The sequence below is a fragment of the Etheostoma spectabile genome, chromosome 8, assembly GCF_008692095.1.
Source record: "Etheostoma spectabile isolate EspeVRDwgs_2016 chromosome 8, UIUC_Espe_1.0, whole genome shotgun sequence".
In the NCBI taxonomy this organism is placed as follows: domain Eukaryota; kingdom Metazoa; phylum Chordata; class Actinopteri; order Perciformes; family Percidae; genus Etheostoma; species Etheostoma spectabile.
In genome coordinates this window covers 12,432,597-12,447,421 of record NC_045740.1, presented here as the reverse complement: position 1 = coordinate 12,447,421, position 14,825 = coordinate 12,432,597, and the positions used below count along the sequence as shown (strand labels likewise).

General features: G+C 38.5%; 1 protein-coding gene across 2 annotated transcripts; it reads right to left on the bottom strand.

Annotated features, from left to right (window-relative positions):
• Positions 1 to 2,146: 2,146 nt before the first annotated feature.
• On the bottom strand, positions 2,147 to 12,888 carry kras (v-Ki-ras2 Kirsten rat sarcoma viral oncogene homolog). 2 transcript variants are annotated; one of them, XM_032524202.1, is made up of 6 exons: positions 12,622 to 12,888; positions 9,806 to 9,923; positions 8,788 to 8,966; positions 7,994 to 8,153; positions 6,227 to 6,351; positions 2,147 to 3,890 (listed from the first exon to the last, which is right to left on the bottom strand). In XM_032524202.1, exons 2-5 carry the CDS (start codon positions 9,914 to 9,916, stop codon positions 6,232 to 6,234), a joined length of 570 nt encoding a protein of 189 aa, XP_032380093.1. In that variant the 5' UTR covers positions 9,917 to 9,923; positions 12,622 to 12,888; the 3' UTR covers positions 2,147 to 3,890; positions 6,227 to 6,231. The 2 variants fall into 2 exon arrangements, with proteins under 2 accessions (XP_032380093.1, XP_032380094.1); XM_032524203.1 differs by lacking the exon at positions 6,227 to 6,351 and having other exon boundaries at positions 12,622 to 12,887.
• Positions 12,889 to 14,825: the final 1,937 nt, after the last annotated feature.

The window sequence follows — 14,825 nt, the reverse complement described above, 5'->3', positions numbered from 1 at the left end:
TGTTTACAGAGTCTTGAAAACCTTTAGTCTAATGTCTAAGCATTAATGAATTACTGTTTAATCAAGCTAATCATTTCCATGGAATTTACACTCATACAAAACGTAAATGATAGTAATCAAATGCTTTAAATGCCTTAATGAAGTGTTTTATTTGTCTACTCAGTCTGATTTTCCTTTTTGTGAGTGACAAAAAGTGAGTCATCAATAAACCACAAAAAAGTCTCTTTAATTATCTCCTCTACACATGAAATTCAACTTTACTTTTTCATTTTGAAAATACCCAATTCATTTACTTTAAACCTCCAATATAATCAACTTGACAAATTCATTAAATGATTTCTTCTCACCAAAAGTGACTGCTTGTGCATTTCAAATAACTAGTTTATTTTGGAAAAAGTATGCATGACATATAAAAGCTTAATCTAGGCTCACCGTGTGGTCAGCTGCTTAACCCTTCAGTTGTCTTCCCATTGACCATTAACTTGTCTTTCCGGGTCTAAAGTGAAGATTTTAATTTTGTGGTTTTTCCACTGTTTTAGTATGTTTTTGGCACCGTTTTAAACAGGTCATTTGTTTGTTTTTTTACCTCAGTTAACAAACCTATGTTGAAGTTTAGTCAGGATACTGTTTTAAAACACTTTATTTTTTTTAAATGCTATAAAATTGAATAATACACCCAAATTTCAATTAAAGTAATAATTATTTTTACCTGGGAAGAACAAAAATGCATCCAAGTTATGTTTGGGCAATTTGGATGAAAGAAACCCATATTTCTGATGTAAAATTACTTTGAAAACAGCACAAAACATAAGGGTTAAAAATCCCCCTTCATAGACTGAGGTCTCAAAAGAGTCAAACCTGCCAAAATGGGTGAACAGTGCCACCTGCTGGACAACACTCATGTGATCTTCAGCTATGAGAAGCAGCAATAATGAAAACTCCATCAAAATGGTAATTCACAGGTTTTTGATAGTGTACATTAGTGTCAATATTATTGTTACCAATGTCCTCCAGCAATTGAGAGAGCAAACACCCAAGTGCAATGAGTCAATGTAAGTAAAAAGAAAAAAATAATTCAACAAACAGGAGAGAAAATTAAGTTCCTCTTTACTTTGTTCTTTATTACACATTAAATAGGAGTGGTGAAATTCATGGCAAAAAATAGACTCATTTGAGATCAGATCACCACTCTACACTGTCCACAACAGGTATGTTGTAAAGTGGTCATTCATTCGCTTCCCTAGACCTGGACCCAGTCACACACACACACTCTAATCACATACACAGAGCGGAGTGAAACTCCATTAAAGCAACATTCATTTAGACACACCAACGAAACGAAGCACAATTTACAAAATATGCACCTTTCAGTATCACAACTATACAAAGGTTGTTAAAATATGATCCAGGTATAAATGATACATTTCAGAAATCAGCTGTTGGCACGCGATAAAAGGAAGAGGAACATTTCAAAACATTCAGTAAAAATAATTTTGAAACAGTATTGTTAACAAGAGGGTTCCATATTAAAATTGCATTAACAGTTATCTACTTCATGAAAAGAAAAGAAAAAGTAATAAACTGGGTCAAAATTCATTAATCCTGAAAGCAAAATGTATCATTTCTGGATTTTCTGTGTCAATAGCATTGCTCTCTCTAAAACAACACACACCACACACACACACACACACACACACACACACACACACACACACACACACACCACACACCACACACACACACACACACACCACAACACACACACAACACACACACACACACCACACACACACACACACACACACACACCACACACACACACACACACACACACACACACACACACACACACACACACACACACACACCACACCACACACACACACACACACACACACACACACACACACACACACACACACCACACCACACAACACCACACACACACACACACACACACACACCCACACACACACACACACACACACACACACACACACACCACACGATGAATTTGATGTTGTCTCGGCTCTTTCTACCGTCTAAATGTAGCACCTAATGCAAACAAAAGGCAAATAATCCTCTGGGAAGAGCTTGGAATTACGGTTTGACCCGGGAAAGAAACTAGAACTTTTTCTTTTTTTATATATAAATGCAGGCAATCTTCTCTAAAAACCAATTTTATGGCAAATTATTGCCTCATTTACAAACATCAGCTCCAGTTACACCATCACGATACACAACCTTTGAGAGAGAAAATGACAAATAACTTTGCTGGACAATCATGTCTGTTGAAAGGCTTCCCCCCCAAACAAGTTCAACACCTTAAGAAATTAATCCAAACGCTCCGCAGAAGGGAAGAATCTGAAAACCCATGTGGACAACATAACATTTTGAACAACCTCTGTGACACCACACCACGAGAAATATTCCTGAAAGCTGCTTAAAAGATGCATTTTGCTTTATAGCCAGTCACAAGCGAACGAGTCAACAGCTGAGGAAAATGGGCAGGGCATTGACACCTCTGTGGCCAGCTACCAGAAAATAGCGAGTCCTTTTTGAATAATGAGCTGACATGTGACACCTTGATCAAGAGGATATTGACAAGGGACCCGTTTTGTATCATTTAGCACTGAAATGATTATTTTCAGGATAATAAAACAATCTTGCAGTCAAGCCTAAGGAAAAGCAAGAAATGTGTGACCACTAAGGTCAAACAAGCCGTTTGTGACAAGCATAGACGACTGTATAAGAAGATATATACAGTATATTAGATATATCATATATATACAGTCATAAAATGCCTGTGGCCGAACAACCGCTAGTCCCGTTTTATCATCCCAAAACGGGTAAAAATCTGATTCTCTGAATTTGTCATTAATCAAGCTAAAATGGCCGATTTCTTTCTCACAAAAGCAAGTAATTATTGGTTTATATAAACCTGAAAAACAAAGACGGTATGATGTCCACTTGGGTCAGAGTTTCTCGTTGCTGGCTCTGTTAAATGTATCAACCAGAGGCAGTTTGCAATACCCATGTCATCTAGGACTCAATGCATGCAAAAAAAAAACAAATAACTTGTGTAGGCAAGAAATCCCTCCCCACAGTACAAAGCATTGACAAACTGCTAATTAAAAACTAATTAGGGTGTAACAACATTGGGAGAAGAGTAGGAGTTTGCATGCATACTTAGATCAGTGACATAAGAAGGTCATTAGAGATGGGGAAATTACACAGTGGCTGGGACATTTGGATCTCAACTGGCTGAATGTTGGTCCCCTCTTCATATCTTGTTTACAAAAATTGGGATGGAAATTCATTCTTTGGCATCCCAGACTTAAAAAGGCATTACAGAATGTTTGCGGGTTGTGACCTTTTTGAGCAAGGGGGGGGGGGGGGGGGGGGGGCTAAAATGATAAGTTGGTAAATAATAAATTGGTCAAACATGAGTTGTGATGCAATTAGCTCACAGTTCGGCAGGTGTGTAAAAAATATCCAAATCAACATAATCATCATAAAAAAAAAAATCAAAAAAAATCAAACAGGCTGTTGGACCAACACGTGGGCAACTGGCACTAAACTGAAAATAAAGCTTATCGGTGTCAAAGTAGCAAATAATAAAAAGGCAGGGAAAAAAAATGGGTCAGGTTTAGTATTCAGTATGGTGGGTATTGAGAAAGAGGCTAATAATTTAGTGTAATGTACAAAATGTATTACTTTAACTGTTCAACATAGTTCTTTTTTTTTTGTCTGTCTTGAAAAGGGGTGGTCATTCACATAAGTGTACACTTTGTCTTGGACTTCTTTTTCTTCTTTTTGCCCTCCTTGCTCATCTTCTCCTTATGCTTCCGGATTTCTCGCACTAATGTGTAAAAGGCATCGTCAACGCCCTGGAAAAGAAAAATAATAAAAAGAATGAATTATTAGGAGTGCCAGAATGCCATTTATTTTGTACCAGAAGACCAGAATGATTGCCAACATAAAAATGGAGTATACAAATATTATACAGCCTGAATACATTCAAAGGATTGACAATGGTCTTTGATTCAGAGATGACCTTTTTAAAAGGCTGCTAAATGTAAAGGATAATTCCACTCAATTTAAGAATAATGGGACAGATTAAACTCTAATCCACACACTAAATCGATAAAATCAAACTGATGTGCAGCCTTGATTTGTTGCACTGCCAAAATAAAAAAAAATGTATTTTTCCAAACATTTATAAATCAATGGCAGTTTCATTTTATTATATGGATTATTTTTCCCCAATTCAAAAATTTTAAATCTCCATAAATCTTGGATTATGTCAAAGCCGTTTTACATCAGTTTGAACTCAATTAAAAGTGTACATCAGCGTGGCATGCATCAGACTGCAGGTACGTCTCAGGCTGTGTGAGACACAGCTGAATACAGATCAAACATAACTGTAATGTCATGTATTCCAAAGTTAACCGTCAGCAGCCCTGACAGTAGCTGCAGATACATGTGCCAGTTTTTTTTCCTCTGAGTGTAATCAATGAAATGTACGACTCCAACAGCGTGTTTAAAAGGGCTACTAAATAAAAACAACAAGACTATTGCAAATGTAAACAGAAAACCTCTTCTGTTTGCATTTGCAATAGTCCATGTGCAGTCCGCCAACACAAGCAAACTGTTCAAGATCAACGTGAATCCAGTGCTCGGCACCAATACTGGTGTACTGCTGTGGGTTTGTACTGAAGCAAGAAGAATTTTATAAAAAGATTCTACTGACAGAGTTATTGAACAGAAGGAGCTCTTTCTGTTTATCTCCCTAAAACTAATGAATTTAAACTACTCAGACTGTTGCCCTGGGAAAGATGAAACACTCAAAAAGACTCAGAAGCAACAAATAAAGTGGCACAACTTCCACAGGTGAACAGCTTTGATTTTAGTCAAGCCAATCTATTCTGATTGAGGTGTTAAAATGAGGCTTTAATGTTCTTGCTGAGCTCTTATTCTGATTATTAGTGAAGGAAAGGCCCCATGGAAATGCAGCTAGTGTCTGCTGATGCAAAACTGAGGCAGGTGCACGAGTACTACAACAGTTTGTATAGTGCAATAAATGTGATGACACTGCAAAGAGCCTGAGGCCACGTCAGGTTGTGACAAAGACATCAGGAAAGGGGAAAATAGACTAAAAAAGGGATTTTTGACCGCAAGAAAAACTCTCACCCACAAACACACACACACACACACACACACACACACACACACATATATGCCAGTTTCTTGGACCACATCCTCCCTGGAAACATTTCAGCCCATGATTTGGACCCAGATTCGCCATAATCTCCTTTAATCACACACGTTGGCTCACCAGCCCATAGCCCTTTCTTCATGTTGATTTCAGCAGATTGGGACGCTTTCACACTGGTAGTTTGGCCCAAATCTGGGAACAATGTGCCCGGAAATTTGTTAATACGAACGCTTTCTGAACAAGAGTGCAGACCAAGTCGACCTGACTGAGGTGGCCTGAGGTCAACTGTAGTATGGCTTGTGTGAAGTCAGGATGCAATCCTTTTCTTAAAGGAATACCTGTGAGTTTCACTGGTATTTTATTTTAACAAGCAAAAGAATAACAACCCTGAAGTGATACCATGTTAGTGTTTGTCCTCCAGTAGAGATGCAGTAGTAGAATTAGTGGATTTCTTTTGTTTTTGCTTCCTAAAAATAATTTCAGCCAGTTCAGATGGTTGGTTTTATAATTGGGTTCACATGGCGTTGCCAGCTAGTATATCGGTCTCCATTTTTCTTGTATACATTTAAATGAGCACAGTCATTTCCTTGTGGAAACTAGGGTCAACACTTTCACCTGGATAAGGAAAGAATTACGCAACATAACCCTGGATCTGAACAACACACTTCTCTACAGAGTAGATCGTGTGAAAGCAGACCGGCGTGGTTAGCGGAAGGTGGGTCAATCAGACTTGCATTCAGACTCTAGTAAGCAAACCCAGTGTGAAAACGGCCTTAGATAATAATCAGCCACGATATACATAGAGACACTGAAAAGGAAAGAAAATCATTAGCTGTTTCAGCCTCCCGTTAGAGCTTCACCACAGCCCCAGTAGTAACCAGCAGGTTAGCTTTGAGAACCATGAAGCACGAGCTCTCATCATGTGTCCTCTCCCATTACCTTCTCCACAATCCCCACCAAAACAAACACATACACAGAGCTGGTTGGCGCGTGGCTGCATACACTTACCCCTTTCACATCACAACACACTTTTTAAGCTTGACACAGCGCGGAGTCTTTTCTTCCTTGCTGAGCTTATTGAGCCGGTACAGTCTGATCTCCCGTACCAGAGTGTAAAAGGCATCTTCCACTCTCTGCAGTATGAGACACAACTTCCCTCAATGTTCAGGGAATACAGGAGGACATACTATATGGGTGCATGCGTTACAGCTTACAGATACAAAAGGAGCAAAGCAGGCCAATGTTCTAAGTCTACCTGCAATGTCTGGCCTGCCTTATCTAAAAAAAACTGATACTCCACCCAAACTCCATCTTTTTAATACTGAACACTTCATACCTCCCTGAAATAGTACACTATTTCCTTCCTTTCACTGAATTTGGGCTGTGGCTGAATAGAATTCCAATGGATTTCATGGCAGGAAAAAAAGTATATAAGCATCCTTAAAAAAAAAACATCCTTCCGTTTCTTCTAAACAATAATCGTTTTGCCAAAATGCACCAAGCATGTTCTGTGTCATGCTTTTGCCCTCTCTGAAGCCCTGAAAGAAGCAATGTATTTAGCTGTATTTTGGCAAAACGCTAACCACACACACACAAACAGTAAAGAGGTGGATTATGGTGCAGGAGTGGTTTGAAATTTTCTTTATACATTTCATTTCCATCCTGAAAGTTTCGTCCTTGGAATCCATTTAAACTGAACTTAAGAAAAAGAAAATAATAAATAACAGCCACCTTTTAAGTGGGTGAGTGACTAAAAAGATTAGGGTGGAGTATCACTTTAACTGTCTAGCCTAATATAAAAGGAGAAGCGCATGCATTAGGAGCATATTTTTGATTGTGCTTTATACTGTAATGATTTCCCAGAGAAGTAACATTAAAAATCACTGGAGGTTTGGCAAACACCGGGTGGCATTGAATGCAAGAGACAGTTGCTGGTCCACCAGCAGCAGCACCGTGTGGATAGTGAATTATTGGTACACTCGGGTAGGAATAGGGGAACAGAGCTGTAAGAAATGAATTATTAATTTTCCCCGCACCAGAAGGAGCCGCGATTTACCCCAGGTCAGAGAGATCAAAGGATGTGTTCACAGATCCCTGTATCAATGTGTCAGCAACCTAAGGCCATGCTCACAACACAGACCATTTGATGTGACTGCACCACAGCAAATCTTCCAACACCCAATCAGTAACCAGTAAGCAGAATCATTAACCCCCCCCCCCGCCCCCTGAGTAATTACCAACAGTTTGTCCTTTCATGCAGGCTCCTTGACACGCATTTACTGATTTACTGATTTAGAAGGCAGGATCCTCTGCAGATGGCCCTAATGAGGATATCATTTCATATATCCGTGACAAAGTAGCATGCAATGATTACATTATCACCCATAAATAAAAAAAATTCAATTAACCAAAGAAGATTTAACGATGCACAGCGCATTGCACGAGACATTTCCAAGCAATATTATACAAGAAAAAGATCAATAGATGTGCCATTAATCAACAGCACCACATGACTCAAGACTTCAACTTTTCTTGTGATCCAAGTGCTTGATGGACACAGCAGTCCTATAAATTTCACTTTTAAAAATCAAATTCTATTGATACAAAGAGATTAAGCTAAAATTAATTTTGACAATACCTCTGAGTGACTACTACATGAAACTTCTCACCTTTGAACATGCTCTACAGACCTGCAGGAGAACGCTCCAGCAGTGTAGTGACAGACTAAAAAAGCTAAAGTCTTGAGGGCGTGGCTGTCTCTGGCGCCACTCTCACCTGTCTGGTTTTGGCTGAGGTCTCGATAAAGGGAATGCCGTAGCTGCGTGCTAAGTCCTGAGCCTGCTTGGTGTCCACTGTCCGGGACGGGAGGTCACACTTGTTCCCCACCAGCACCATGGGGACGTCCTCGGAGTCCTTCACTCGCTTAATCTGTTCTCTGGACATTGACAGATACAACAGAAAGGTCATTTGACTTTAATCCAACTGAGGGAACAGGCTATTCACAAAAGTATTCATCAAAACTCAAGAGAAAGGATATGTTCATTGTTGGGTTTTGTTCAATGCTACAACTAATTTGGACTAATTGGATGCATATTTTCAAAGATTTGTTGGTTTGTTAAAAATCTGAATGTGCATGTTTTACTACCAAATATATTATATAATAAAGAATTTGAAAAATTTTGATGTGACAGATTTTGGTAAAAGTCTTGCTATTTATGATTAAACGGGAACTGTGTTTACAATATATCTCCATTAAATATATGGAGATGCAATAAATGATGATATTTAATTATCACTTAGAAGGTCCTTGATTGTTTTGTTACAAGTGTGCATGTCAATAGGTCCCCTTCACATCAAAAGCTCTTTAGCCATAAACAACATGGTGCAGAGAAGGGATGTGGGAAGGGACGTAACAATCAAACCCTTACATATCAAGTCTTCTTTTTCTGAACAGTTTTACCTTTATTAGGTCACTAGGTTGACTCGAAATATTATCCGTTTTGGCGGTCATTAACACACTGGCTTTACACCAGTTTGAAAGACTGCAGACCTTTAGTCTAGTTGCTCACCTATAGTGGTGAATGTCCTCAAAGGACTTGGTGTTGTTGATGGCAAAGACACAGAGGAAGCCCTCCCCGGTCCTCATGTACTGATCCCTCATGGCACTGTACTCCTCCTGACCTGCAGTGTCCAGGATGTCCAGCAGACACGTCTCTCCATCGATTACGACCTGCTTTCTGTAGGAGTCCTGGAGGAGGAAGAGGTCAAAGAGTGATCAGAAGTCCGGTATTAAGTGGGCAGAGGGACAAAATATCAGATTTATTAAAATAAGAGCTGGTTGTGGATGACATAGTTTAAGAATTATTCATTTTCCATTTACTTAAGGTTATGATTAGTGGGTTTAAACACCTAGAAAGATTGGGTGTATGATAATGATAGGTGATTAGAACAATGATAGAGTATTTATAAATAACATAAGCAAACTTGTGAACTGTAGTAAAATATAAAAAAATACATAGAAATATATAGTATGATCATTTGATTATTAAAACTGAATTGTTTAAATGGCATCATCATGACATGATGGTATGGATGATTTTGCGTCGTAGGACAGCATTCTCCCTACTCTAGCTGTGGTAGGTCGCTTCCATTTTCCAGGAGACCTCAAGTCCCGATTTCCACTGTGACAAAGCACTGCAACTTTTCATCACACTGGTGGACACACTCAATCTGATCCTGTACAAATAACTACTGCCTGATCCAGTGGGCAGATTTAGTTTCAGATGTTATCTCGTATTCAAATAATCTAGTAGTGGAGCTGTAACCTGCCACAACATATTAATAATAGATTGAAATCATAATGAGGCTGTGTTTACTCAGCAAAGGTTGGCCCCCTGAGAAGAGACATGCATGTAAAGTTATGAAAAACTAGTCTTTTTAAGACTTAAAACCAGAAGAGCATGCAGACACTTTTTTTATTATTAGAGGAGATTCTCCATGCTCTACCAAAATACACACCAATCCACGGATGCAGTCACTAACTTGAGTTCACACTTACATGTACACACACACACAAAGTTTCTTTACCTCGATGGTGGGGTCATATTCATCCACAAAGTGATTCTGGATAAGCTGAATAGTAAGTGCGCTCTTGCCAACGCCACCAGCTCCCACCACTACCAACTTATATTCTGTCATGATTCACCTGCAGGACCAAAAAAAGAGCACATTATATTCAAAGATTTTCACAGACAGTCATCTGGCACAGCATAATTTAATCTGGGGCACTGTCAAAGAATGGAGACATTTATAATTGCATTTCTAAAGATCCATCAACCTTTTCTGCACTAACAATGTCATATTCTGTTGTGGATGGTTTAAACGCTTTAGAGTACTGTATTGTTGCTTAAAAATATGTTGTCAACTAGGTCCATTTGCTGATCTTTCCAGCTCGCTGGAAAATCTGCATTTTCAGGATTGGCAAACAAAATAAAAATAAACTTATTTTAACACTGGAAAATTTGATTTCATGCCATGATTATTATTTTGCTTTCCATTTAGAAAATGACCATTTTTGTTCTTAAAAAGAAGCTTGCAGAACAAAGTAAATGAATCAACACAAAGAAATAGTTCACCTGCAAGAGATTATGAGCAAATGAGGGAATATAAAAGAAAGAAAAAAAAAACAGCTACCAAATTCTGGAAAAGATTAAACCATCAGTAGCCCCAAAATCCAATGTTAATGAATCCCTATTTCAATTTCAATGAAATTTAGAAAGAGTCCAGCACACTGACCATTACGCAAGCAATAGTTGATTTGGAAAATACAACAACTTTTTGGACTGAGACCGTCATAAGGTAAATTTAAATGAAATTAATCAAGACTATTTCTATGACACAAAACTAAGCTTCATATCACAAATAACCAGGTAAAAAGAAATACCCTGTATATGTAATCAAATGTCTGAATCCAGCAACACAATCAGTGCTATTTTCAGAGTAGCAGCAACACAATAAGAAACTAACCCCAGGCAGAAATCCATGACATTACATTAAGGCTCCAAAATTGACAAGCAACTGGGAGGCTCTCTGCTGTCTGACTGCTTTGTGGAGCAGCATCCATCAATAGTGGCAGCTGGCGTTTTTAGAAGTTACAGGAGTACATAGGCTGCTCACAGCTCTGCACAGCCTGCAGTCAGGGAGGAGTTCCACTGAATATCAGTGCCTTTTCTAGACAAACAAAAAGGAGAATGTGGTTTGATAGGTATTGGCCGACTAAGGTATACTTTTACTTGACGCGTTAGTGATCTCATATATATATATATATATATATATTATATATATATATATATATATATATCTCTCCTAGAGCTGGGCAATATATTGATATCAAGATATGAGACTACATATAGTCTTAGATTTTGGATATCGTAATATGGCATAAATGGTGTCTTTCTGTTTTAAAGGCTAAATTACAGTAAAGTGACGTAATTTTTTGAACTTACCAGACTTTTGTAACGGTTCTATTGTTTGCTTTTGTCCACTTAGTAATTATAGTTACATTATTGATTATTATTTAATAAAAAAAAATCTCATTGTGTGTCAAAAAATAGTCAACAGTACAATATTGTTACGGTATCGATATCAAGGTATTTGGTAAAAAATATTGTGCTATTTGATTTACTTCATATCGACCAGCCCTAATTACACCCAAAACTGCCATTGATTGACACACATCATAGTATGTTTTGTTCATTAGAAATAGAACTTCTCTACTTAAACAGATAAGACTACTGACAATGTCAGACCATTTCAGAAACATTGCCTGTAAATACTACTTTTCCTCGTATAAGCCAGTGAAAGTGCCTTTGAATGACCGAATGTAGTAGAGTTAACTGTATGTGCAGTCAAGTGTTTTAGCACAAACAGAAATATAAGGGATGCAGCTTTTTTATGGTTCACACCCTCGTTTATGTTTTGGCAGAGTTCAAACACAGTGACACATTCACAGTGTAGATTGCAGAGTCTTCCTTTAAGTTGTGGTAAGTTATGATGCTGTTAGATTTCAATAGAAAGAATTATTTCCTAAAAATATGACTGCCAGTCAGACTCGCTATTTTTCTTATGTTGACATAATTTGGATGTCACTGCGTATCTACCTTTTTATTAATGAAATCACTGGCAACAATAAAAGGATATCACACCCGGCCAATCACGAACACGGTGAGGACTTATGGAGAAACGGGACACCGATTAGCAGCTATACATTAATAGCAAGCTACTTAGTAACAGTTTATCACCTATGTGAATTAGCACAGTATTGGTTCAAACAGGCCTTTCAATAAAAGCCCCTGCGCTGTGTTCAAGCAGGCAACAACGGCTACAGCAGGCTTAAAAGTCAAAAGGAATGTGATTTAAATCCACTGCTTTGTGCCCGCAAGGTTGCCAGTAGTGCGAAAAAACACCTCTGAGCTAGCTAGCTATGTGTTTAAATAACCAGGCTACTGGGCTGTTAGCTAGCTTAGCATAAGCACTCGTCCACAACCTCAAATGTAGCTAACTAGCCCCCATAAGCTAACCTAATGTGACTTACAAAGACGAATTTATTAATGCAGCATTGTCTGCACAGAGTGCCCGGACAAACTCAATACCATTCATTCAAAGGCGAAGGGTGCATGTTTTGAAGCCGCCATTGACAGTCTAGCCCAAAGGTCTGCATTGCAGGGCCAGACGTTGGGTTAACAACTGGGCGTAGTTACCAACAAAAAATGAATATTTCCACTATAATATTGGTCAGTGGTTACATAGCGGTCACACTTACCTATCAACTGAATTCAGAAGTATGATGTTGCAATAAACCCTAAAGCGACGCACATGTATTTAATAGTATCCATTTGTTTTACCTTTTAGCGAGTGGAGTTCCGCGTCCGAAGTAGCGACCAAATAAGTCAAGCTGATAATCCTCTCGTTTCACACGATCTCTGCATTTCCTATTTCACACCGAAACACCCGCATTTAAGTCGGTCTACCTCGTATAAGAAGCAAGTGGGAACATGCGAAAAAGTGGACAATTTAATCGATTGAACTTTCCATTTGATCCAGCGTCCGGCCTAGCTGCTCAGGTTGGCCTCCTTTAAGCGAATATGGGCGGATACCGGGCGCACTTTACCCAGAAAGCATAGCTGGGGATTTTAACCGGTTTGGGGCACATCACCATATACATCAGCTTATTCACCTATGCATACTCTTATGTTCTCTGTTAATACAGTGGTGCTTTATACAGGTTTAATTTAAAATGGGTGATTTGGAGAAAAAAAATAATTAACTTTATTGGCTCTCTTTGTAATGTACAGTGTGCTATGTGCAAATGTTGCCCGATTGCAATTCAATAAATCTATCTGGAAGCCAGACAGAGTGATTCACATTTATGATCACAAACAATATATTTCTATTTAGGTCACATCGGGTCCCAGTTCCAGGACGTCTCCTTCCAGTATCGGGATTCCTTTCTGCTGCCTGCTGCAGAGTCAACAAAGCATAGGGGGCGACTCCACTATATATAGGCTCTAAATATAACTGAATAGTGCTGAAAGGACGTCATTCCCAGGCAAGGAAATGATTTGGCAATCCCCTGTCAGTTTCCCAAAGGGTTCACTAGGCTGCGTACTGCGCACTGTATGCGCATAAACCCATGCCAGAGTCACAACAAAACACAGACCTTAAACAAAAGAATCGTCGTGGATTTGGACGATGAGGGCAAAGCATACATTATTACTTATTTACTGACTTGGTGTAGTGTTACATTACACTTGGTTGGTAGATAAATAGCCTAGATATTTCACTATAAGGGTCCATTCAAGGGAATGTCTCTTTTAAATTATGCAGTCGGCCCAACCCTACGTTGAGTTAAATAGGCTATTTAAACTAACCCATATCTGAATTCTAATAGTAAAGCATACCGAAAACAAAAGAGAAAGAGCTTAAAATACAAAAAGATGAAACAAGGTTTTTACTTCATACAGCAGACACACCAGAGGTCACTACTGACTTCTTGTCGGCACTCCTCCAAGCCTCTGCTACGACTACTATATGACCATTTGTAATTTTGAAAAGAAGATCATTTTAAAGCGATCCCACGTCATTTTAAATGTCTTTACTGGCAGAAAGGTCACATTTGAACTACCTACTTGGTGGTTCTGTAATAGTGATGTGTCTTAATGTGTGTCTACTTACTTTTACCTGTGTCTACTGTATTTGCTACATGTGTGATGTTATTCTCATGCCATCAACCTGCTATCTGTCGTGATCTGTTATAGTGGTGTGTAATTTTACTAGTCTGTGTCTACGTGTTTTTGTTTTATGCTTATGTGTTGTATTGTTGTGTATTATCTAACGTTATAAGCTATCAACCTGCTAGGTACTGCAGATGAAAATTAGCCTACATGTGTCTTAATTACATCACTATGGATATACAGATTAATATCACTGACATAAATTACTGTCAGTTATAGTTTTCAAAAGTGAATTTAGTGTAAAGATGATCTGGGACTCGTTTGCCCATTGATGGGCCTGTTCCTTCTGTAGGTTTACCTGAAGATGCAATAGGCTACTTTTAAAAACTTCAATGCAAGCAGTCAATCCCCAGATCACACACAAAACATCTGCCTTAAAAGAAAACTTTTTGTATAAAATCACTTTGCCAGAGTATATAACCGACACAATTTCCATTAAAAAATGATAGGCTATTATAGACATGAAAAAAACCCAGCTGTACGTACCTGATAACAATAATGATGACTGCATTTCATTTCAGGCATGGTGACTGGCTCAGTGGAACACAAGAGCCATCATTAACGCACTGTGATTTCCTGTTGGTTAATGTCTACCGTGAAAATGGTCTATAATGGCATACTTTTGAGAATGATTTGCCAACAATTAAAATGGTGCTAATGGTGCGAAAGTGGTTATTTCATTCACATACAATTCCGTTCTGTAAGTAAAGCTCATATGTCTTAGCTTTAGAAGAGACATGTTCCCAGAATAAAACTGTAAACCCCGACCTAGTCTTTAACCAGACTTGATGAATAGGAGCACTTAAACTGGCTGA